Here is a 27,143-nt window from a genome sequence, read left to right as displayed (position 1 = left end):
TTTTCTGCATGCCAGCCTTGTGCTTTGCGCTGGGAAGAAGGGGGAGGGGCGGTAGTTAGATTTGCACAGGAACAGAGCGGGGAGGGAGTATGGGCAGAAATCTGTGCCGTCAGAAACTGAATTTGAATAAGTTAAATTTGAATTTGAATTGCTCAGATTGAATCTGAATTGTAACTTGAATAAATGCTTTTGAAAACTGAATTTGAATTAGTCTAATTTGAAATTGAATTTATGGTTTGAAAATGATCATCACTAAATTGAAATTGAATTTTATATTTTGAAAATGAATTGATTTGCTTTGAAACTGCATTTTATCCTTTAAAAATTCAGCTCTCGAATAATTTCAGTTTCACTTCTCACCATTCAGTTTCAGTTCTAACATAGTAATGGAGCAGTATGTTTAAAAAAAAAAAAAATCTAATTAAGCATGCACTCAGTACCCTAAGAATTATTATGGTAGTTAAACACAGTGGTAGTTGTATATCATATTATATCATATATATATCATATTATATCACTTCAAACAGAGATGATCCAGTAATGCTGCACTAATGAATTAGACTAACTATTCACTTTAGCTAAAGTTATTAAGTTAGCTAAAGAGTTGGGATGCTGTGTAAGACATAAATAAAGCTAAAATACAAAGGTTTGGGCACCGTTTTGCATGTTTCCCTACTGTAGGGGTCTCTGCAAGCATACAGAGGGGGTACTCTGAGAGGGTACAAGATGACAACTCTGGAATTCTACTAGAAACAGTCGATCATATTTGTTTGTCAAAGCTGAATTCAGGGCAAACTACGCTAAATTAGCGTTTTTAGCTAGCAGCTACAATAAGCATAAAAGTTACCGTACGGCTATCATTAGTTAACATGACGCTTGTTCTTATACATGTAATACATTTATTACCAACCTGAGAGTTTATCCGCTGGTCATTCGACATGACGAATGACTTCTGAAGTCTTAATTCAGCTCAAGACGCTGTAGATTCCCGTCGGTAACACTTTCGGTCCGCTAGTAAAATGTAGTTCTATTAATCTGCGCTTGAACCGGAACCGGATGTAAGTTCCAAAAAACTGGATTTTGGAACTGAAATTGAATTGTACAACTGAAACTGAATGGTGAGAAGTGAAACTGAAATTATTCGAGAGCTGAATTTTTAAAGGATAAAATGCAGTTTCAAAGCAAATCAATTCATTTTCAAAATATAAAATTCAATTTCAATTTAGTAATGATCATTTTCAAACCATAAATTCAATTTCAAATTAGACTAATTCAAATTCAGTTTTCAAAATCATTTATTCGAGTTACAATTCAGATTCAACCTGAGCGATTCAAATTCAAATTTAACTTATTCAAATTCAGTTTCTGATGGCACAGATTTCTGCCCATAAGGGAGAGACAGAGAAAGAGAGCCAGGGACAACAACGTCACATTAGAAAGGTATAGTAATCATGCACAACTATTTTCAGTTACAGATGATAAAGGATTCAGAAAGTTTATTCATGCAGGCCCATATGACAGAGAATATGCATCTTCTTTTTGTTTTCATATTTTAATTTATATTTAATTGTGTTGTGATTTGCAGTGTTTTGTGTTGTTTCACTTTAAATGATTTTCAAAGGAAAAAGCTGAAAATTTAAATAGTTAAAAGTTGAACCGTGAATAGTTGGTTTTTGTATTATATGATTTATTTATTACATTTTATGTGGAGTGAATAAATAAAAGTATATTTACGGTGGCCCCTAGAGACAAAGCATGTACAAACTCCAAAGCACGTAAGAACTGCAAAACACGTAAAAACTCAGAAGCACATAAAAACTCAAAACACGTACAAAATACAACAGAAGTGCTCTAGGATGCTGGGCGCAGTGTTGAGCTTTGTTACCTAGTGGCTACACAAGGCAGGAAGTACCAACGACCAGATTTGGTGTGTGGTAGTAACAGGTAAATGAACATTTTTTTAAATTATTTGAATATAACAATCAGAATACTTTATTCATCCCGAGGGAAATTAGGGTTACAGCAGGCAGCACGCTAATGGCGCATGCGCACTTACAAAGGAACCTTCTGACCAACTTTACACAAACATCACATTGGGCAGACATGTCAGAAAGGTAGGCTGATAGGAAAAAACAACGAAAATACACTACATGAGGTAAGAGGAGGAGAAAAAAAACTCCACTCAGACTGAGCTCCTAGTGGGAGAACAGTTTGATAACAGAAAAAACACCTCAGCACAAAAGCACATGACTATCAATACACCATAGAAACACAAGACAAGCAACAGGGGCGGGTAAAGGGTAAGAGAGAGCCGGTGTAGACAGCGCATCCAGTCCTGCAGCATCTGTGCTGGTCCAGTTGACTGCTATCTTCCCCGGTAGGGCACAAGCATCGAAGGCGTTGGAAAGGGAGGGGGGATGAGTGAGTGCTTATCAGTGTAAGTGTGTGTGTCCATAGTTTAGCTGAGACAGTGTCCTTCGGCCTATCAGGCTAAGTAAACAGTCCTCCAGCCAATCCAGGTGTCCTTGCATGGGATGGGAAGAATAGCCGTAACACAGTCATTATCAGGGAGTGATTGTTCGGCTCCAGCCTTGGGCCTGCAGCTGGCGCCGTGATGGGGATCCGCAATGTTTATGTTGGTTTTGTTAATTTCCATGCGAGCAGCCCAGGAGAATTTTTCAGGCTGCTCTTTAACACTCGATCTCCCGTTGGAGAGTCGCGAGCCTCTCCATGATGGTATCAAACTTCTGTTCCATGGTGTTATTGTTCTTTTGATTCTGAGACCTCACAACTGCAGTGATCCGTTCCACGATGTTTTCCAACTGTCGCTCAAAGGTCTCATTTTGAGCAGGCCTCTCTCTGATGTTTCCCCTCATACGCTCAATGGTGTTGTTTTGAGCCTTCACAGCAGCTGCAAGCGTCTCCAAGGTGTTGACCATATTACGTTCGTTGTGAGAGGTCGCGCCTCGTTCCATTTCGATTCCAGCGGGCAGCCTTGGGGGGGTTTGAACAGCCGGTTCCGCTCTCTTATTTCTCCGATAAACCAGGGCTAAGCCAACTCCGATCAGCATGAACCCTGTTATCATGGTTCCGAATAGATAGATATCTTCAGCGTCCTCGATCGACAGTCCCGCCAGGCACATGATCCTCCAGTTCTGCCACCCGTCCATCGTGTATCCGGCAGGGAAAGTCCCTCCAGGGCACTCAAACTCTCCCGAGCCCAGATTTCTCGTTGAGAAAAGGGTGTCAATAGCATTCAGAGACCAGTTGATCAAATCCATAATTCTCTTTTAGGTTTTAGAGAACGACAGTGGGAGGCTATTCCAGGGAAAGTAATGCACACAAGACAAGACAAGGACATAGAGGCTAAGCAGGGAAGATAAGGGTGAGGAGGAGAGGAGAAAAGTGCGACCGCCTTCGCTGAGAGCTAAAGAAGAAGAATATATATGAGTGCTTGTGTATAAATACACAAACAATACACATATGCTTTCAATTGTGTCATTTAAGTGATCTAGGTAGCTCTGTTTTGGAAGTTCAGTACATGCTAGAAATGTGTTTTGGAGTTTGTACATGCTTTGTCTCTAGGGGCCACCGCATATATTTATATTAGAGATTGCACGATACCACTTTTTTATGTCCGATACCGATATCATAAATTTGGATATCTGCCGATACCGATATGAATCCGATATAGTGTTTTTTAATCAACAAAACTGTTTTTTAAATATCTTGCTGCATTTTGTATAAGTTCATACTCAAGTTTAAAACAACAACGACACTAAAGCTATTCTGTTATACCTGTATGCAAAAAAAAAAATTTCATAGTTCAGCAATACTGATCAATCTAATAAACTTAAACCTACACCATCCTCCCTATTCTGGTATTTTAAAGAGTACTTAGCATAAATATTAAGCAACCTAACTAATAGGGTTCCAACTCCCAGCAACAACAAAAATAAATGAATAAAAAATAGGGAACCACCCCTCACGCTCCACCTCATGATGCTTAATCAACGTAATCAACCTTAATTTGATGCAGTGTGAAAAAAAATGCACAGAAATCAATTATTTTTCAAGAAATATTAAATAGATTCAACATCTTTCTTCAACAAAATTGCAGACTGCACAGATGGTACCTTCCCAAAGGAAAAAGTACTATAGCTTACTAGGGTATATATATTAGACTTAATAGTTACTATATACAGTAATTGACTTCTATTCATTTTACATCAAATTAAAACTTTGGGTGTCAGATAATTATTTATTAAAAGCTCGACATTTGAAATGAGAATAAGAAAGAAAAGTATGTCTTTGTGCCCCCTTTTCCCTGTTAATGCCCTATCGGCCCCCCTGGCTAAACTTTGCTACATCCGCCCCTGCACAGTTACCAGCGTCAGCTGTAGAAAAAGATCCACGAGTAGAAAGTAATATTAAATAAATTCTAACAACAGCTGATCAAGCTTAAACGTGCTGCTGTTGTTCAGCCGCTGGTTTCCTCTTTCTGGTGCAAAGTGGGCCAAAAGCAAACAAGAGAGACGGACTCGCAACAGAAAAGCCGATCAGCTGATCGTTAAGCAGTTTCATGATTGAAGTAGCAGCAGGAGAGGCAGTCGCTTGTTAAGCTTAACGCAGGAATGCTTTACAAACATTCAGAGATGGACTTACACACTTGCTTTACTTCTCTCGGGATAACTTTGTCGGAGATGAAATGCTAGCGAAGTTCCACATGCTATCCAGACCACCGACAGGTCCCGCATGCCACAGCCGCTCTATCACGTGATGCATACTGCTCCGACGTGCTAACGTTCTGAGGTGAGTTACGGCGTGTTGCAAGTTTTGTGAGGTGCTTTTGTGATATTTAATGGATCGGATTACATTTTTTATTTTTCTCCGATATCCGATCCAGTAATTTAGGTCAGTATCGGACCGATACGTAATATTGGATCGGTCCATCTCTAATTTATATATAAACATATATAAATAAAACAACTTCTTTTTTTTACATTAGTAACTCCTTTATATTATTGTTAATAATAAATTAATTAAAGCAACAAAACAACCTGAAGAGCTGGTTCGGAGCCGAAAGAGCCGGTTCTCTAAAAAGAGCCGGAAATCCCATCACTACTGTGGGCCACATGTTTAGGAAGGCTTCTGATTTAATTAATGATTTAATTAATCTACGTAGTTTCTTCCAACTGAAGAAATGGCTTACGAAAGCAAAAGATGTTGGACAATTCTAGTAGAAACAAGAGTTTTCCACTACTAGGGAGGGCCCCTATAGGCACGACACAGCCTGCCCTTCTCCCACCAACAGGGAATGCAAAGGATGGCAAATCCCAGCCTTCTCTTTGGAAGTCTATGGTACACGGGTGAAAAAATAACTGTCCACATGTAAACGCCAAAAATGAAGTCAAACGCTGTCAAGAACATGCCAAAGCAACAGGTGGCGATATAATCCACAATCTTTTTTTTAGAGCAGAAATGTCACAAGAATTTCCTCATTGCAAGGAGGACATAACCAAAGGCCATCATCACCACCAAGCTGAAGGCAAAAAGGGGGGAAATATAGGGCAAGCGGTGGACTGTCGTCGGAAAAGCGGTCATGGCAGATTGGTCCTACTGTACTGACCTGCCACCATACCATGGTGGGCACATCTCCACCCAACAGCATCATAACTGAGCCGCCAAGCAGCACACCTAACCCAGTCTCACCTTTGCAGGGAACAGGGCAGTTTTCCTTCACACGAGGACTTTTGGAGGATGATATTTGAAATAATCTGCATTATGTCATTTGGCAAATAACTTAACAATAAAAATGAGAAATATAATAGAATTTGTCTTTCAGGTAGGCATTGAATTAAAGTATAAAAAAAATAAAAAAAAGTTAATACAAAACAACCCAGAACAGTGCAAAAACAGATGGGGGAACTCTGGTAGGGGTAAAACTGCATCATATATAAATGCATATTTGCTTCACATTACCTCAGTAAGACCATGTGCAAAATCATCTTAGAGTGACTTAAATGTCCCCCCCCCCCTTTTTTTGTTGTTGCTAAAAACAGAAAAAAGTACCACACAAAATACTACAAAAGCAAAATGATGCATTATATGCATATAGTGTATAAACTGAGAAAAGGCATAGAAGCACATTTCACCAACAAATCTAAATGTGCAAATGAATGAATCAACCTGTCAGATCTGTTGAGAAAAATAACCCACAAAACAAGAAAACTGCACCAAATCCATCAAAATAATAAGGCCAAATAGGACAGGGCCTATGAAGGAGTGTCTTTCAGTTCCTTGAGTTTGTCAGTTGACTGTTTCTCCAGAACCTCCAGACTTTTTTCCTTTTCTTTTGCAGCTCTTTGAAGCCCATTGGACTTTCAGATAAAGCACAATTTTCCCTCTGACTCAGCTTTTTCTGCATTCTGATCAGCAGGCTTTAGGAGAACCCACACATCCTTCTCCATTCTCTTCTTTTTGGCTTTTATCTCTGTTATCTCCTCCGTTAGTCCTTTGGTCTGCTTTGCTTTCTGTTCATGTTACCTTAGAAATCGTTGGTCCTCAAGATACATGGGATACTTCTGCCTGGCTGCAGCTGCAGAGAGCAGTAGCTCTTTTGTGTAGACTACATTGCGCAAACCTCCAACATGGTCAATAACGATCTGCTGAGCAATCAGTGAATGCTCTTTAAGGTTCTTAACCATTCCCTCGTTAGTCAGTCAGTCAGGGTGCTTGCTAATCAGTGCTTTTGCAGTTTTAGAGATGCTAAAAGTCAAAGTCATTAAATCATTTTCACTAATGTGTTCCAGCTGTTTCTCAAAGTCTCAAATTCTGTTAATTGAAAGTCAGCGTCAGCAGCATCAGAATCACTGTCCTCAGGCGGAACAGCCACAATGTCCTCATGCTGAATAAACCGATTAGTCTGAAGTTCCTCAAATATATTGTAATGACCTGGCTGGGGTTGTTAGCCAGATGCATTCTGGGTATTGTGTTGTCTGTGTTTTCTATCGTTCTGCTAGTTCCTATGTGTTTGATTCGCATGTTGTGTTAGTGTTATGTTAATGTAAGCCACAGTGAAGTTGGTGTGTTCTGTGGAGTGGGTTGAATTGGCATGGTTGGCTGACACCGCGACTCTATGTGGTGGGAGCGGGATAGGGGTTCGGTGTCAGCAGCGTTACATTGTTGTAGAAAAAGATGGTAAATAAACGACTGGTGTGAACCACTACTGTCTCCTGCTGGATCATTTGGGGATTATCAGTCTGCTGCTGAGACGCTCGGGGTCGTGCGGTGTATGAGGCATGAGCGCTCTCCATCCGTTGCGAAGTTTAGCGATAGCCGCTAGCGCCCCGCTAGCCGTTTAGCTAGTGAGCAGTTTAGCCAGTTTAGCTCCACTAACCCACGGTTGTTACAAAATATTTTCTGAAACAATCTCAGGTTTGAATTTCATCTTATTGTCAAGCTGATGCTCTTTGTTTTCGTGTGCATTAAAGGTTAGTATCTCTACTAGTGAAGATTGTGTCGTTTCCACAACACTGCTCTCCTCCCACGGTCCCTAGAGATGTTGAAAGGAATGACTTAGTCGAAGGCTCTAGAGGTCCCTATATACGCACGTAAACTTGTGTCAAAAAGTTCACCAAACTGATACGCACAGAATGTTTGCCTTCATCATGCAGTTGAAATTAGTGCATGCTGTTGGCTTCGTTTGTGCTGTAGTGATGGGATTTCCAGATCTTTTTAGAGAGCCGGCTCTTTCGGCTCCCAACCGGCTCTTCAGGTTGTTTTGTTGCTTTAACTAATTTATTATCAACAACAATATAAAATTATGCACAAAAAGAATGACTAATGTCAAAAAAACGTGGTTTTATTTATATATGTTTAAATATAAATATATGTGGTGGCCCCTAGAGACAAAGCACGTACAAACTCCAAAACACATTTCTAGCGTTAACTGAACTTCCAAAACAGAGCTACCTAGATCACTTAAATTACACAATTGAAAGCATATGTGTATTGTTTGTGTATGTATACACAAGCACTTATATATATATATAAACACCCAGCACGCCCCTGCGGGCGGTTTTTATCCTTCAAGCTCGGGTCCTCTACCAGAGGCCTGGGAGCTTGAGGGTCCTGCACAGTATCTTAGCTGTTCCCAGGACTGCGCTCTTCTGGACAGAGATCTCCGATGTTGTTCCCGGGATCTGCTGGAGCCACTCGCCTAGCTTGGGAGTCACCGCACCTAGTGCTCCGATTACCACGAGGACCACTGTTACCTTCACCCTCCACATCCTCTCGAGCTCTTCTCTGAGCCCTTGGTATTTCTCCAGCTTCTCATGTTCCTTCTTCCTGATATGGCTGTCATTCGGAACCGCTACATCGATCACTACGGCCGTCTTCTTCTGTTTGTCAACCACCACTATGTCCGGTTGGTTAGCCACCACCATTTTGTCTGTCTGTATCTGGAAGTCCCACAGGATCTTAGCTCGGTCATTCTCCACCACCCTTGGGGGCATCTCCCATTTTGACCTTGGGACTTCCAGGTTATACTCGGCACTGATGTTCCTGTACACTATGCCGGCCACTTGGTTATGGCGTTCCATGTATGCCTTGCCTGCTAGCATCTTGCACCCTGCTGTTATGTGCTGGATTGTCTCTGGGGCATCTTTACACAGCCTGCACCTGGGGTCTTGCCTGGTGTGATAGACCCCAGCCTCTATGGATCTTGTACTCAGAGCTTGTTCTTGTGCTGCCATGATTAGTGCCTCTGTGCTGTCTTTTAGTCCAGCTTTGTCCAGCCACTGGTAGGATTTCTGGATATCAGCCACCTCCTCTATCTGCCGGTGGTACATACCGTGCAGGGGCCTGTCCTTCCATGATGGTTCCTCGTCTCCCTCCTCTTTCTTGGGTTTCTGCTGCCTGAGGTATTCACTGAGCACTCGGTCAGTTGGGGCCATCTTCCCAATGTATTCTTGGATGTTCGTTGTCTCATCCTGGACTGTGGTGCTGACACTCACCAGTCCCCGGCCCTCTTCCTTCCGCTTAGCGTACAGCCTCAGGATGCTGGACTTGGGGTGAAACCCTCCATGCATGGTAAGGAGCTTTCTTGTCTTTATGTCAGTGGCTTCTATCTCCTCCTTTGGCCAGCCTATTACCCCAGCAGGGTACCTGATCACGGGCAGGGCGTACGTGTTGATGGCCCGGATCTTGTTCTTACCATTCAGGTGACTCCTCAGGACTTGCCTGACCCTCTGCAGGTACTTGGTGGTTGCAGCTTTTCTAGCGGCCTCTTCATGGTTCCCATTCGCCTGCGGGATCCCCAGGTACTTGTAACTGTCCTCTATGTCTGCAATGTTGCCTTCTGGTAGTTCAATCCCCTCAGTTCTGACTACCTTCCCTCTCTTTGTTACCATCTGACTACACTTCTCCAGTCCGAACGACATTCCAATGTCATTGCTGTATAGCCTGGTAGTGTGGATCAGTGAATCGATGTCTCGTTCACTCTTGGCATACAGCTTGATGTCATCCATGTACAGGAGGTGGCTGACAACTGCTCCGTTCCGTAGTCGGTATCCGTAGCCAGTCTTGTTAATGATCTCACTGAGGGGGTTCAGGCCTATGCAGAACAGCAGTGGGGACAGAGCATCTCCTTGGTAGATCCCGCACTTGATGGTGACTTGTGCTATGGGCTTGGAGTTGGCCTCTAGTGTTGTACGCCACATCCCCATTGAGTTCCTGATGAAGGCTCTTAGGGTCCCATTGATCTTGTACAATTCTAGGCATTCCAGTATCCAGCTGTGGGGCATTGAGTCATAGGCCTTCTTGTAATCAATCCAGGCAGTGCACAGGTTGGTCAGTCTGGTCTTGCAGTCTCGGCTGACTGTTCTGTCTACCAGTAGCTGGTGTTTGCGCCTCTGGTATTCTTGCCAATTCCTTTCTGTGTCCCGCTCATGTATTGACCCATGTGCCTGTTCATCTTAGCCGATATGATGCCTGACAGGAGCTTCCATGTAGTACTGAGGCAGGTTATTGGTCGGTAGTTGGAGGGGACCGGTCCCTTCTTGGGGTCCTTGGGGATCAGGACCGTCCGACCTTCGGTTAGCCATTCCGGGTGTTTCTCGTTAACTAAATGAACCAGCTGCTGTGAACCATATATATACAGTGTGTGTGTATATATATATATATATATATATATATATATATATATATATATATATATATATATATATATATATACACATATATATTAGGGATGCAACGATACACAAAATTCACGGTTCGGTTCGGTTCGATATTTTTTCGATACAAAAAAAATGTTCATGCCTTTTTAATTTGTCATTTATTAAAATTATAAATATATATTTTAACTCAAAAGTACAGTTTTTAAATTTAACCCTAACCCTTGTGCGTGTTTTTTATTTTGACAGCGAATGCGCACCTGCGGACCACTTATGTGCAGCCCTGGTTATTTAGCTCGTCATATTGCAGCCACAGAAATTATTTTGTCCATGAAACCATAAAGCTGCACTTTCTTTTTGCCTTATAGTTTGGAAAAGAGAGTTTATTACAGAGAAATGTCTCTTTCCAAAATAAAAGCTATACTATCCGCTTCTTCTGGGCTATATTCTCAGCAGCATATTAAACATATAAGGAGAATCATGTGCTAACAGCTGTCTAAATGACTCGGCTAAAGTTAGTAGCATGCTTGCTTGTTTTTTTTCTGCTTCCACTTGTCTTTGCACTAGGATGATGTCGGCGTAAATGTGCAGTCATATTCGTTGTGTTCCCACTAGTGCTTTCAGGTTAATCTCGTTGAAATGACCTTAACGCCACAACACGGCAAATCTCCGTTAACGAGCTATCGCCGATCGCCCCGTGCATGGGGCTAGACGGCCAACACGTTAACGAGCTAACTGTGCTAACACACTAGTTCCCACCCATGTAATTGAGCATTGCATGGCACATCCAACATACTGTTTTACTTTAGTGCATGACTCGCTTACCTTCAGGGTCATACGTCACATGAAAACCAAAATAATTCCAAACGCCAGATCTGAATGAGGGTGTGGGAGGTCCATGTTGCAAGGAGAGCTTAACTTCTGTCTCGCTAGCTTGCCCTGCGCTCTTCCTTCTGACGATGCTGTCTGTGTTGAGCGCTCAGTGAATCTGCGTTCGACTACTCCGCCTAGGCTGCACTGTCGAGCCTAGGCGGAGTAGTCGAACGCAGATTCACTGAGCTCTCAACACAGACAGCATCGTCAGAAGGAAAGTTGATAAAATAAATTAAAAATTTTGTATTGTTCGATACATATGCGTACCGAACCGAAAGCACTGTATCGAACGGTTCAATATCGATACGAATATCATTGCACCCCTAATATATATATATATTAGTGCTGTCAATAGATTAAAAAAAATTAACTAACTAATCTCACAATTTTCTGTTATTAATTGCGATTAATCTCAATTACTTTATTAATAGCCTGGCTCCAATTACATTTTTTTATTCTTTATATTTTAAGTAATTATCGTTGTTCACCGAAGTCCAGTGGTCTCCGGTGAGAGCGACATTCCTTACTTGCACAAGCTTGCTGGACTGCTGAGCCCTCTGGTCCCCATACAAAGTGTGCAGTCTCGACACAATGGTTCCTCTCGAGGGCAGATTGTAACACTCATCTCCTGATGCAGCACGAATGACTTCTCTCAGTCCATCATCTTCTACTATGCTAACTGGTTGGCAGTTTTTAGCTATCCAAACAACCAAGGAATTGGTTACCTTTTCTCTCACATTTTTTGTTATTCGTCCACAAGCACCATACTCCTGAAGCGTAGACTGGCGAGGTCCCGTAGAGGTGGATTCAGTTAGGTGTTTTGCTCTCAGGTGATACGCCAGTGATGAACTGCTTCTGTGTTACTTGAATTCAGCGTTGCAAATTGTGCATCTTACTCTCGTTTTGTCCAACAAGCCATCAGGCAACTTCTTAAAGAGAAACTTTCCACCCAAAAGTCCGCCCTCGTCCATGCTTGCGTGTGTTAGCTAGTGTTAGCTAGATAGTAGCATGGTGTCACTTCTTCTTCTTCTTCTAATCATTTCTGTCAGGCCAAACGCCAGCATAGCACACTGTTGCCCCCTCCTCCAGAGGTGCTCATGAATTTAAAGGTCTTAGATTACAGGAAATTAATAAAAAAACAAAATCAGCGTTAAATTTTTTTAATGCATTAAACATTTCGCGTTGATCTTAACAATTAACGCGATAATTTTGACAGCACTAATATATATATATATATATATATATATATATATATATATATATATATATATATATGTATATATATATATATATATATATAGCTGGAGAAATACCAAGGGCTCAGAGAAGAGCTCGAGAGGATGTGGAGGGTGAAGGTAATGGTGGTCACCGTGGTAATCGGAGCACTAGGTGTGGTGACTCCCAAGCTAGGCGAGTGGCTCCAGCAGATCCCGGGAACAACATCAGAGATCTCTGTCCAGAAGAGCGCAGTCCTGGGAACAGCTAAGATAGCTAAGATACTGCGCAGGACCCTCAAGCTCCCAGGCCTCTGGTAGAGGACCCGAGCTTGAAGGATAAACCGCCCGCAGGGGCGTGCTGGGTGTTTTTTTTTTTTTTCTTTTTTTTATATATATATATTCAGATAATTTAAAAAAATGTTCATTTACCTGTTACTACCACACACCAAATCCGATCATTGGTACTTCCTGGCTTGTGTAGCCACGAGGTAACAAAAGCTCTGCGCCCTAGCATCCTGGTGTCACGGTCCCCCAGTTCAAACGTCCAACCACTGCCATGGTGGGAACAACAGTTCTTGCGGCCGACCCAGTGGACCGCAAGCAGGCAAAACCCGCTACGGGTCAGGCAGTGGTGGGAAAACAGTTCGGGCGGCCTACCTCCAACCCCATGATGGAAGCGGAACGCTTCAGGCGGCCTGCCACGGATCCGGTGGCGGCGGCGCTGCTCCTCCGGCGGCCTGCCACGGGTCCGGTGGCGGCAGAACGGTTCTGGTGGCCTGCCACGGGTCCGGTGGCGGCGGAACGGTTCTGGTGGCCTGCCACGGGTCCGATGGCAACGTCGCTGCTCCGGTGAGCAACAGAGAGGCGTGGCACATGGTCTATGACGCGCCGGTCGCTGACGTGGACGCACTGGACGTGGATGGCGTGGAGGCCGCGCTAGACGTGGAGGTCCCTCCGGTTCGCTGACCTCCGGCTGAGCGGGCCCCTCCTCGGCTGGCAGCGAGAGCCCCTCCTCGGCTGGCAGCGAGAGCCCCTCCTCGGCTGGCAGCGCCGGTTGTTCCTTCCGCTCGCCGAGCTCCTCTGCTGGTGGTTCGCTGAGCTCCTCCGGCTCGCTGAGCTCCTCCGGCTCGCTGAGCTCCTCCGGCTCGGGCATGCTGAGCTCCTCCGGCTCGCTGAGCTCCACAGCTGGCGACGCGGGCTCCTCCCGCTCGCTGAGCTCCTGCTCGGGCATGCTGAGCTCCTCCGGCTCGCTGAGCTTCTCCGGCTCGCTGAGCTCCTCCGGCTCGCTGAGCTCCTCCTGCTCGGGCATGCTGAGCTCCACAGCTGGCGACGCGGGCTCCTCCCGCTCGCTGAGCTCCCGCTCGGGCATGCTGAGCTCCTCCGGCTCGCTGAGCTCCACAGCTGGCGACGCGGGCTCCTCCCGCTCGCTGAGCTCCCGCTCGGGCATGCTGAGCTCCTCCGGCTCGCTGAGCTCCACAGCTGGCGACGTGGGTATAGATGGTCGTTGATCCGGAGGTGAAGATGGCGATGCGGAAGCTGCAGGTGGCGAAGATGACGGTCGAGCGGGTGATGTGGATGGTGAAGTCGAGAGTTCTGCGGTCGCTGCAGTCTGATGGGACGCTGGTGGAGAAGTAGCTGCAAAGGGCGGAGGTGATAATGGTGCGGCAGCTACTCGTGGTAGACTGGACAGCGATGTAGAAACAACAGGCAGGTGACATAATGGCAGGGTAGTTCCAGCAGGCATATCAGCCTCCAACTGAGGATGAAGACGAGAGGCTGACTGGACTGGCTGTGCTACGGCTACAGGCTGGGCAGCTGGCTGTGCTATGGCTACAGGCTGGGCAGCTGGCTGTGCTACGGCTACAGGCTGGGCAGCTGGCTGTGCTACGGCTACAGGCTGGGCAGCTGGCTGTGCTACGAGGTTAGCTTTCACACAGTCCCGTGAATAAACAGATGAGGTGAATGAAGATGAATTGTCCATATGACTCACCACAGCCGGCTGTTGGAAAGTTTTAGAGTCTGACTGCGGTGAGGCACACCGGCGGTGCAAGCGTCGCTTCTTTAACGATGCCGGGGCCAGCGTATCAGGCTGAGGTTCCACCAGCCGGCCGGACAGGAGAGCAGCTGTGTGATTTTGAGCTGCCGGTCCTTGGTCTGCTGACTCAGCAGGTGCCGCAGAGGTGAGTGGAGATGTGGTGAGGTGCAGAGGGCGTGTGAAACGTTTCCCCCGCAATGGAGGGTCCAACAAGCGAGCTGCAAGCTATCAGCCTATGAAAAAAGAAATAGGCAGCAAGGGCTCCCAGGGAGGTTGCCATATCCTCCTCGCCCGGACAGCCCAAACCAAACAGCTCAAAACAGGAACTTTCCCTCAGCGTGGTTATAATCGAAATTAGTCTCTTAATGTCCAAAAAGCTCACAGATGAGGTGATTGATGATAAGAAGGAATCAAAAAATACGACCTGTAAGTGTCTCTGATGTGGATCTGCCGCCTGGATAATGCTCCGACAGTATTTCCAGAGCTGGGCGAGCAATTCCTCCTGTGAGACGGTCCTTGAGTCCGCTGGGCCCATAATGGCTGGATCGTTCTGTCACGGTCTCGCTGGCAGACCGTGGGGATGTGGGGAAAGGAGGACCCAAAATGCAGGACTCTACAGTGCAACAGTGTTTATTTACAGTGGTGACAATCCGAACAACAATAAATCCCCCCGTGCGATCCCAACTCCCGTTCCGTGTCTTCTCCTTTATCCCATGCTCCGTGCTCTGTCTCCGTTCCCTGTGTACTCTCCGTGTGCTGCCTCCTGGTCGCCACAATTCCTCCTGAGGAAACACGTATACCAAAGGCAGCCGTGAGTACAAAACCTAACAGTAGACTTGCACTAACCTTGCACAATACACTTAAGACTGACGGGAAGTCACTCAACGATCCAGCGTCGAGGAGCTCTCAGCCACACTGTTTTGAAGCTCCTCTGACGAGGCTTGATCGGCGCCAGGTGTGTGTGGATTCCTGGGTGGGACCGGTCAGCTGGCAGGCCCACACCCACCAGGCCTAAAAGTGCCTGCCACGACCGCACCCTCACATACACAAGCACACACCCCTAAACACCTGACAGTACACCAACACGGAAAAACAGGACAGCAGACACAACCATAATAACAACAACCACAATAATGATAATAATAATAATAATAATAATAATAATAATAATAATAATAATAATAATAATAACTACAATAGTAGTCCACACTGCTCACGGACCCCGAATCCCTGGAACTGGGTCCGTGACACCTGGAGCACTTCTGTTTTGTTTTGGAGTTTGTACTGTGCCTCAGCAGAGCAACAAATATCATCATAGACAGTTCCCATCCTGTTTTTAACTTGTTCAGCCTGCTTCCATCAGGGAAGTGCTACAGGTGCCCCCAAAGCCATAACCACCCTTAACTCGTACACACACACCAATAACACAGTCCCACACAGCCATTTTCCCATTTCCCTTTATAAACCACCACTGTGCAATAATAAATTCTATGCGCAATAACCCAAACTGTATATACAAAACAAACTATTTATTTACCTATTTACTTTTTTCTTCTTACACCAGATTGTATATTTGTACATTTTTATACATTTTATATATGTAGCGCAGCAGAACTGTGCCCCCCCTAACCCTCCCCCCCTACATGTTTGCACTGAGTTGGAGATGCTCTGTATCTTATTTAACAAATGTCTATTCTAAATAATAAAGGTTGAGTTTAAGGATAAAGTGACTGAAATGAACCCAGAACTGAACTGTGTATTTTTGCATTGTATTATATCCTAGGAGGCATTGTGTAACTCAATACTAAAAAATAACATGGTAGTTGATGTTGTCACTAAGTAGCTCTACAGTATAGTGGATTACACATTTGCCTAAGTAGTGAACAAACCTTGGTGGCTGTGTCAGGAAGCTGTAAACCTGCCGTAGTGACCACTTGTGAGCAAGGAAGTAGTTTGTTAATGTTGTGAATAGTTCCCTTCATCAGGGCAAGAGCACTGAATCACAAACAGTTTGTTGCACTTTTGGAGGAGCGTAAGACTGAACATGCTAACACAGGATGCTACACAGGTGTCAGGTGCTCAGCTGGGACAAAGTGCTGAAAAGAGTGTCACTGCAGTTTGTTTGTTAGTCCTTTTTGACTCGACCTTCATAAGTGAACAAACATAAACAAAAACTAGTTAGAGATCCTCTCTCACAATTGGTCCACTGTCCTTTGCATTTCCACCTCAGACACTGAATTTGAATGTTGATAAATAGTAATAACATTTTTGCATTTTTATTACAATTCCAATTTCATTTTGTTTTCAATTTCATAACCCTCACTCCTGTGTCCTGGTCATTTGTTAGCACTAATACTACCCCACTGACAACTGTGCTACAATTTTCGATTGCTTCTCAGGTGGAGTCCAGTGTCCAAACATCAGTGCTCTGCAGGAGGTGAGAAGGTGCAATGACCATCCCTGTACTGTCTACCACTGGCAAACTGGTCCATGGGGACAATGCATCGAGGACTCTTTCATTCCATCAACCAACACATCTGTGGGCCGTACTCGTGGAGATGATGTCTCCTGTTCTGTGGGGATGCAAACCCGCAAAGTCATTTGTGTCCGGGTGAATGTGGGCCAGGTTCCTCCCAAAAAGTAAGAAAACCTAATCAGCATATTTTGGCATATGACCGAATACTCTATTGCACGTCTTGTGAAGTTGAAAGGGCATGAAATTGTCCCAGTTCATTACCAGTACAAAAACTGAACAAAAATATCTATCCATGTAAAATTATTCTGGGACTTTTTCACCTTCTCTCTTATTTTTATGTTTTGACTGTCTGTTCTGTCACTTGTGATAACATTGTATGCACACATCAATGCAACTGGATTGTGTGAACTGATATTTTAAATAAATATGCTTTTCTGATTTATCTCCAGATGAAATGGATAGATGAGTCTGGCTAAATTGTTCAACATGTAAAACAAACAATGTCAGACAATGTTTAAAGATAGATGTGAGGGCGGGGTTCGCCGGTGTGTTTGTGAACAGGACCCAAAAGCAGACGCTGAGAGAGGAACTGCACGTTTTCAACAAAAAATGAGCCTTTATTATGGCTGATTGTCATGAACAAAAACTAGGAAAGGCGAACAGGGCAAGTGCGAACTGAAAAACATAAACTGGAAAACTACAAAAACTGTGACGAGACTGATGACTGACGAGACTTGGAGGAAAACCAGATGACGTGACAACGAACAAAGGAAGACAGGACTTAAATACACAGGAGGTGATCAGGGGAAGCTCAATGCAGTGGTGATGGGATTCATAATTAACTCGTTTGGTGCTCACAAACGTCTTTTGACGAAATGTCAGGGAACTTGACAAGAATTGGAAGCACCTAAAAATAATGTGACCCTTCTTATTATAATATTGCGCCAATCTGATTGCACTTGATGCAGTTTTTATTGCATCATCCTGGTAGTCAGTGGAGCTTGAAAAGAACAGGACTTCAAGTTTCCTGAAGACATTTTACCTCTCAATTTGCAAAAAATAAATAATAAAGACTCAACAGCACTAAGTCCTGTTGCTTTTAAATCTGTTTTCACCTGTTTAGCAGGAGTGGAGCAGGTGGAGGTTTGCCTGGTGCCGCAGCAGTCATGTCAGTGGGCGGGATCCGGGGGTTTCTCTGTGAATGTCACGTTCCCGTGGCAGCGTGCTTGGTGCTCGCTCAGATTTGAAATTTAATTTTTCACTGTAGAAAGAGGTTTTCTTCCCACACAGAGTGTACAGCCAACGCTAATGTTTTTGTCACTTTTTAAAACTCAAAGTAGTGTGAGTACTTCCAAGCTTTAAATGCTGCATGGTCGTACTCTCTCCTGCACTCCATATTATCCATTGTTGATCTGTTGCTGCCACGAACGTCGCACACTTGTATGTCATTGTCATGAGACACTCTCACAAACAAAAACACCGTTTAGTAACGCGGCAACGAGGCATGCTTATGGGAAAGTAAATAATCTAACTACTTTTTTCAATAGCAATCCCTTACTTTACTCGTTACTTGCAAAAAGTAATCGGATCACGCGTTACTGCCCAGTTTGCAATAAGAAATATTTCTGTTCTATCTTCCAATGTACACATACACAAAAAACTCAGCAAGGCTTTAGCTGTCAGTTGAGAAAGCATCACGCCAAAAACATCAGTTTAGACTTGAGAAACAGAAGTTTTGATTCTTAGAGAGCACAGTGGAGTAAGAAGTATCATCAGAATAAGACTGGTAGAGGTAAGAAGCAGAGGTGGGACCAAGTCATTGTTTTGCAAGTCTCAAGTAAGTCTCAAGTCTTTATCCTCAAGTCTCAAGTCAAGTCTCAAGTAATGTCAGGCAAGTCAGAGTCGAGTCTCAAGTCACTGGTGTAAAAGTCCGAGTCAAGTCATAAGTCTGAAATTTTGAATTTCAAGTCCTTTCGAGTCTTTAAAAAAAAAACGAAAAAAATAATGTTGCAGTTATATGCTAAATGTAAATATTAGACCATGTAATTTTTAAATCTGTGTTTTTCTCAACACATGACAAAATAGTGAACTTAGAAAATATACACAAATTGTGAAATTGCACCTCTTTAAAATGCAGCTCAATTAAACCTAGCTCCAAGAATAGTTTTCACCGACAGTTCTGAGATAAGCTGCATGTTATTCTTGGATGCGCTTGTAGGACTGGCTTTAAAATCGCATGACAAAAATATCATACATAAATAAATGATATTTTTTAAAAAATATAATTAAAAAAAAAACTGCATCACCAACGTAGCCTGGAAAACATTTGCTAGTTAGATGAAGTCAGCTATCTCATCGTAGCATATTTATATGCATATTTATAAGTATAGTAACTTCCGGTCACTGCAACAAGCCCAGGTACAGTTTACCGACGGATGGGTGCAGGACCTTGAAATGCACCGTGTAGAAAGTAAAGACCATCGTACGTATCATAAGTTTACCAGTCTCACAAATCGTCGTCATAAATACACATTCGTTAACCGTTTATTAATAGGACCTTTGAGCTCAACGGTAATTAATTAGCAGTGGAAATAATTTCTGGTAGCATCACAGAAATGTAGCAGTGACAATAATACTGTATGCTGTAATCGCACTGGACAATTAGTGATACAAAACAACTGTTTTACCCTGTGAATAAAAGTATATGTTTTTGTCAATGTACCATAATAACAGAAGCGAAACACAATATTCTGTCAGGACAATTCACTATTTATGCACAATAAACAAAGGAGCATAGCGCGACAATTTCTGTTCAGCGCCAGACTTGCTTGTAACCTATATCACCAATTATGTTAAGAAAAATGACGCATTAACTACAACAGCAGACTGACCTTTGTGGAAATGCTTGGAGCAGACTAACCTGTGAGCTGGAGTGTTCTGGGACGTTATAATTGGTCTTTGAATGGCTGCAATCCAGTCGCATCTTTGTTACTTCGGAAACATGGCTCGAACAATTTCTCTTCAACGACGTAATCCGATAACAACCGATCTCTTTACCCGTCGGCTTCCCGTGGCTGTCATGCGACCGGCTATTGCAGTTAATAATACAACAGCTTCTTGACATTTTTGTGTTTCTTTTTATCGCTGTGTGACTGGTTTCAATTGAAAGCCTGCGTGCGCTAGTACCGCTTGCCACAAGTTCCCAGAATCCTTTGCGGTTCTACCCGTGAATGACGTCACATTTTCAATCTCTATATAATATGCATGTTAAATTTTATATTTGGGGTAAAATATCAAGTCTTTTCAAGTAAACCGGTTCAAGTCCAATTCAAGTCCCAAGTCATTGGTGTAAAAGTCCAAGTCAAGTCACAAGTCTTAGAACATTTTTTCAAGTCAAGTCTAAAGTCATAAAATTAATGACTCGAGTCTGACTCGAGTCCAAGTCATGTGACTCGAGTCCACACCTCTGGTAAGAAGCAAAAGATTTTAAGCACTGCCTCCATAAGACTAAAGTGAACTTTACTGATGAGGCCCAAAGTCATGATTTCATCCTGTTGAATGTTTGTGAACTGAAGACCGAGGTCCGTGCCGAAGACGATCAAATCTGGAGGAGATTCGTCAAAGAAGAATGAGCTGGGATTGCTCTGGAGACATGTGTGAGACTTCTGCAGGATGTTATCCAGCAAAAAACGATACGCAATTAACTGTTATCATCAAGGGGGAAATTTTTACATTTGTCATGTTATTCCACAAATTTTATTAATATTTTAAGTAGACATTTTAGAAACATGTTATAAAACGTCATGGAATTTGTTTTTACAGTGCAGTGTGTTCACTGCGGCTCTATCAGATTTTCAAGGGTACTCTGTGTGTGTGTGACATGTCAGTGATGTACTTTCAGGTGTCCGGAGAGTGTTCGTCCAGACACTGTCAGGCCATGTTTGCTGCCATGCAAGAGAGACTGTATTGTCACCCCATACAGTGATTGGAGCCCCTGTCCATCAACATGTCAGACAGGTAGACTCAATGCACACATTAATGCTTCTAACAATGTTAGAAAGGCCACAAACAGCTAGAATGTGCCTGTGTAAAGCAGGCACCCCAATAATAAAGCACAGAAAATATGCAAATCATTATTTTAGCTGTAGCAGATAAATAATAGCAGCAGCCTCTTCACTGAAAAGGAATATCAGATATCCCAGTTCTCTTGTGAATGTTGTGACATGTTTAATAAATGCCATGGAAATGCAGTGTTTCCAACAAAGGTTCCCAGGGTTAGATCCCCAAGGATGTTACCTAGTGGAGATGGCAAGCAATGTGGGAGAAGACGTTTGACGGTCCAGTTATTGTTGTTTTTGTTCTTTTTAAGCTAAGGTATGATGAAAAAGGATTGTATAGCAATAGTGAGGGTTATTTCGGTGGAGGCTGACACTTCTGATGTAGCAGCTGCTTGAATTCAATTCAGTTCAGTTTTATTTATAAAGCATCAAATCACAACATCAGTCCCCTCAAGGTGCTTTATATTGAAGAGTCTTTACTTTATATTGCAAGGTAAAGACTCTACAATATAAAGGAACACGTTTCCATGTAAATATGGAAAACCAGAAGCCAAACAAATGAGTCACTCTATTTCATTCAATCTGCACACAATTACAATTTCATCTCTCTTATACAAGCTTTAATAGAGTGAATGTTCCAGAGACATCTTTGTTGTTTGTTACATTCTCAGATCCTTTGGTCACGTTGAAGTGTGCATTAGGCTTATAAGATGCTTACTTTTAGAAGTAATAGTCCAGCTGCAATGCATCCCCAAACCATTTTCATCCTTAATAAATTATCCAAACTCAATCACTGGAAGCTTTAACCTGATATAGTAATCCTGATAGAAGTGGACTTCCTGTAAAGTCAATTATCTCTAACTGTCAGGTTGTATTGGATACCATAGAGCAGATAATGGAGATGACATTTGAGATTTCACTCAATTATATTAGCCTCTCCTTGAAATGCTGTCTTCTTGTACAGGGTGAGGAATTACATAAGTATGCTAGATAGGCTAATAATATATATTCTCAGAGGACACCAAATACATCCTATCTTTAAAAAACAGCTTTAAAGATTCAGGGCATATTGGTAACTTCAGTTTAAAGGATCAGTGTGTTCTCTTGTGGCTTCCCCTAGGCGGTAACACTAAAAAGAAGCAATACAGGAAACGGCTCATCATCCAGTTGCCAGCTAACGGAGGACAGGACTGCCCTGAGGTACTGACCCAGGAAAGAGATTGTGAGACTCCCTCTGTCTGTGAGGGATACAGGTATGGGTCCTGTTCAATAAATACGCATTCATGCATGAATTTAAATGCTATTAATATAGTTTAAATCATTGTACACCGCTCAGACACAAAAATATAAGGAATACTTTTTAGATCAGAGAATAGCATCAAGTCAGTTAAACATCTGGGATGTTGATTTGGTAACTGCATTAAAGGGGCAACAATGAGAAACCCCCAAACAGGAATGGTTTTACACGTGGAGGACATTGACATTTTTTCCATCCTCATCATTTCTGTGTTTTTTCACTCAGTGTCAGAAGAGAACCACTTTTGTATCAGTACTAATGTTATGTTGAAATGTGTGTGAAAAAGCCATTCTTAACATGAACAACCGAAATGAACATGGCTCAGGAAAAGGCAGACGACTACTGTGTCTGGTTGGGGGTGAGCGGAGGGAGACGAGACAAAGGACTCATTGTGAAAATCCAGACTACATATTACAAATATTTATTAATTAAAGAAAAGAGTTTGCAAAGAAGAAATGCATCTTGAGCTGGTTCTACGGTAAGCTGAAGGCTCTGCCTCCTGTTTTGCTTTTAAATATCCCAGGAACCACAAGCGAGCCTGTGGGCTGCGAGAAAAGTGCTCTATTGGGGTGATATGGTACTATGAGTTCATAAAGATAGGATGGGGCCTGATTATTTGAGACCTTTAGTCCCCGTCAGCACACTCGCTGCATCGTTTTGGATCAACTGAAGGCTTTCCAGGGAGTTTTTAGGAAATCCTGATAATAATAATAAAACGATAAATGCATGAACTATTTTTTCAGTATAACTCTGAGAAAAGATGATTCTAATTTTACAGATACTCTGCAACGACGAGTGCAATATCTCCAAAATTAGAATCTAAAATTAGAAACACTCCAGCATAAGATAAGCATTTTTATTGTCAGTGTTGCAGAAGCAATGAATAATAGTGTAGCAGCATAAAGCCAAAATATTATTTACATTATATAAATATAATGTCAGAATCGACTCCAGCATCCCTTACAGTGCTGCAGAAGGTCAAGGTAATGCCAGCAAGTGTCTGTCATTTTTATGATCCAGTGCAAAAACCTAGAGGCCATCCAGGTCTTTATATCTTTAAGACATTCCTACAGTTTAACTATATTATGAACACAGGGATAACACACACATATTAATTAAAATGTCTCACACATGTCTCAGCCTCCACCACTCTCAGCACTGGAGCCCCCCAGGGGTGTGTTCTGAGCCCCCTGCTGTACTCTCTGTACACATATGACTGTGTGGCCACTACCAGCTCCACCACCATCATTAAGTTTGCTGACGACACCGTCGTGATGGGCCTGATCTCTGACAACAACGAGACGGCCTACCTGAAGGAGATTAGGAATCTGGAGAACTGGTGCCAGAGGAACAACCTCCTTCTAAACGTCAGTAAGACAAAGGAGCTGATAGTGGACTTCAGCACTAAGCAGGAGAGGAACTACCAGACCCCCGTCATCAACGAGTGCCCAGTGGAGAGAGTGGACAGCTTCAAATACCTCGGAGTTCACATCACGACCAGGAAGGCTAGGCAGCGCCTGTATCACCTACGACAACTGAGGAAGTTCAGGGTCTCTCCAAAGATCCTCAGGATTTTCTATACAGGTGCTGTGGAGATCGTGGTTTGGGAACAGCTGTGTGAAGGACCAAAAAGCTCTCCAGAGAGTGATCCGTACAGCAGAACGCTGCTGCAGGATTGCTCTCCCCCCGCTTCAGGACACCTACACCAGGAGATGCCGGACTAGAGCAGCGCAGATACTGAAGGACCCGTCCCATCCTGGCAACAAACTGTTCCAACTTCTGCAATCTGGTAGAAGGTTCAGCATCATCCGGGCAAGGACAGAGAGACTCAAGAGGAGCTTCTATCCCCAAGCCATCCGTGCCCTAAACACACACACCCGCCCTCTCACATCATCTATAATTGACTGAGTCAGGACTTCCAGACACTAAACCAAGGCACAATGTACATTTCAATTCCTTTAATTTTAAATATGTTTATATTGTCTATCCTGTAAAATAGTCAGATGTCTATTCATATTAATGTACAGAATTCACCTGCTTGCTGCTACTACTGCACATTCACCCAATGTATATACTAGAGATGGCACGATACCACTTTTTTATGTCCGATACCGATATCATAAATTTGGATATCTGCCGATACCGATATGAATCCGATATAGTGTTTTTTTAATCAAAAAAACTGTTTTTTTTAAATATCTTGCTGCATTTTGTATAAGTTCATACTCAAGTTTAAAACAACAACTACACTAAAGCTATTCTGTTACACCTGTATGCAAAAAAAAATATTTCATAGTTCAGCAATACTGATCAATCTAATAAACTTAAACCTACACCATCCTCCCTATTCTGGTATTTTAAAGAGTACTTAGCGTAAATATTAAGCAACCCAACTAATAGGGTTCCAACTCCCAGCAACAACAAAAATAAAAAAATAAAAAAATAGGGAACCACCCCTCACGCTCCACCTCATGATGCTTAATCGACGTAATCAACCTTAATTTGATGCAGTGTGAAAAAAAAATGCACAGAAATCAATTATTTTTCAAGAAATATTAAATAGATTCAACATCTTTCTTCAACAAAATTGCAGACTGCACAGATGGTACCTTCCCAAAGGAAAAAGTACTATAGCTTACTAGGGTATATATATTAGACTTAATAGTCACTATATACAGTAATTGACTTCTATTCATTTTACATCAAATTAAAACTTTGGGTGTCAGATAATTATTTATTAAAAGCTTGACATTTGAAATGAGAATAAGAAAGAAAAGTATGTCTTTGTGCCCCCTTTTCCCTGTTAATGCCCTATCGGCCCCCCTGGCTAAACTTTGCTAGATCCGCCCCTGCACAGTTACCAGCGTCAGCTACGTAGAAAAAGATCCTGAGTAGAAAGTAATATTAAATAAATTCTAACAACAGCTGATCAAGCTTAAACGTGCTGCTGTTGTTCAGCCGCTGGTTTCCTCTTTCTGGTGCAAAGTGGGCCAAAAGCAAACAAGAGAGACGGACTCGCGACAGAAAAGCCGATCAGCTGATCATTAAGCAGTTTCATGATTGAAGTAGCAGCAAGAGGAGGCAGTCGCTCCATATATCGCTTGTTAAGCTTAATGCAGGAATGCTTTACAAACATTCAGAGATGGACTTACACACTTGCTTTACTTCTCTCGGGGATAACTTTGTCGGAAATGAAATGCCGGGTTGCTAGCGAAGCTCCACATGCTATCCAGACCACCGACAGGTCCCGCATGCCACAGCCGCTCTATCACGTGATGCATACTGCTCCGACGTGCTAACGTTCTGAGGCGAGTTACGGCGTGTTGCAAGTTTTGTGAGGTGCTTTCGTGATATTTAATGGATCGGATTACATGTTTTATTTTTCTCCGATATCCGATCCAGTAATTTAGGTCAGTATCGGACCGATACCGATACGTAATATCGGATCGGTCCATCTCTAGTATATACTACATATATATATGTATATATATATAATGTTTTTCCTCTACACCCCCCCCCCCCAAGTTTTTTGCACATGTCGAGGAGCGTGTCAGGCTACATTTCACTGTGTGTTATACTTGTATAACTATGCATGTGACAAATAAAGAACCTTGACCTTGACCACGCAGGACCTGTCATGGTCCTGTCACATCAACACCGTGGTGAAAAAGGCTCGTCAGCGTCTCTACCACCTCAGACGCTTGAGAGACTTCCGACTGCCCTCCAAGGTGCTCAGGAACTTTTACTCCTGCACCATAGAGAGCATCCTGACGGGAAACATCTTAACCTGGTTCGGGAACAGCACCATGCAGGACAGACGAGCTCTACAGAGGGTTGTGCGGTCAGCTGAGCGCACCATCCGCTCCGAGCTCCCTGACCTGCACTCAATCTACAGCAGGCGGTGCTGGACCAAGGCCAGGAAGATGGTGAAGGACCTCAGCCATCCCAACAACAGACTGTTCTCTCTGTTGAGGTCAGGAAAGCGATTCCGCTCCCTGAAGACCAACACAGAGAGACTGAGGAGGAGCTTCTTCCCGCAGGCGATACGGTCTCTCAATCACACCACCACACAGTACTGACCCACACATATAGTTCTTACACACACACTGGACATTCTGGACATTGTTTTCACTTCATCACTTAAATCACTTTAAGCATATTTGCACTGCACAAGACATAATGTGGATTGCACAACACTGGTCACTATATTCTTCATTTCCAGTTAATACTTGTACAGCTGCTGTTATTGTGTGTATATTTATTTATATTTATATTTCTTCATACATTCTTATATAGTTTTATACTGTGTATTGTGTATTTTGTTGTACAGTTATTTTATTTTCAACTTTAATTTATATATTTTATCTTATTCTTTCCCAGTTAAATTTACCCTTCATTCTAATTTGTGTTGTACAGTTATTTCATTTTTAACCTTAATTTTTTATATTTTATTCCTTCCTAGTTAAATTTACACTGTATAATTTTTCATATTTATTTCCTATCTTATTCATAGCCTTTTCCTTTTGTTTTCTTTAGGTCACGAGCAGTTGTCTAAGCATTTCACTGCATATCGTACTGTGTATGACTGTGTACCTGACAAATAAAATTTGAATTTGAATTTGATTTGATTTAAAAGGTGATTATCGTCTGCAAAGCAATGAAAATATATGCTGTGCCTTTGAATGATATTGCACAATCACAGAAATTAATCCACTGTCAGAGGCTACAAGAAGATGATTTGACCTTCACTAAAGCTGTTTCTGTACAGTTATGAATTCTGAATGAAACGCTTCAAATAAACTGTTCCTCTGCAGGTGAGCAGTTAACTGGTTTCATACTATTCTTTTATGAAAGTTTGAGATGAAAGGAAAGTTGGAGATTGGTGCAGCTAAGCCACCCGATGGCTTTTTAAGTCATGGATTAATTACTGCCACCGTAAAGGCTCGTGGTATGTAGCACATTAATATACAAAGATAAATCATATTAATCTGATAACATGTATTATCTGA

General features: G+C 42.7%; 1 protein-coding gene and 1 long non-coding RNA gene across 2 annotated transcripts in view; one reads left to right on the top strand and one right to left on the bottom strand.

Annotated features, from left to right (window-relative positions):
• thsd7aa (thrombospondin, type I, domain containing 7Aa) overlaps positions 1–27,143 on the top strand; it is a 173,394-nt gene that overhangs the window by 93,205 nt on the left and 53,046 nt on the right. The window contains exons 8-10 of the mRNA XM_026157251.2: positions 16,703–16,943; positions 20,681–20,796; positions 21,958–22,090. Coding sequence (XP_026013036.1) covers positions 16,703–16,943; positions 20,681–20,796; positions 21,958–22,090 — 490 coding nt within the window. The remainder of the gene's footprint in view (positions 1–16,702; positions 16,944–20,680; positions 20,797–21,957; positions 22,091–27,143) is intronic.
• On the bottom strand, positions 14,918–15,297 carry LOC145423395 (uncharacterized). The gene is made up of 2 exons (XR_013904447.1): positions 15,175–15,297; positions 14,918–15,085 (listed from the first exon to the last, which is right to left on the bottom strand). It is a non-coding gene; the product is annotated as an uncharacterized LOC145423395 (long non-coding RNA).

This window comes from Astatotilapia calliptera, chromosome 22 (assembly GCF_964374335.1).
Source record: "Astatotilapia calliptera chromosome 22, fAstCal68.1, whole genome shotgun sequence".
NCBI lineage: Eukaryota > Metazoa > Chordata > Actinopteri > Cichliformes > Cichlidae > Astatotilapia > Astatotilapia calliptera.
Note: the sequence above shows the minus strand (reverse complement) of the source record. Positions and strands in the feature narration are given on the sequence as shown.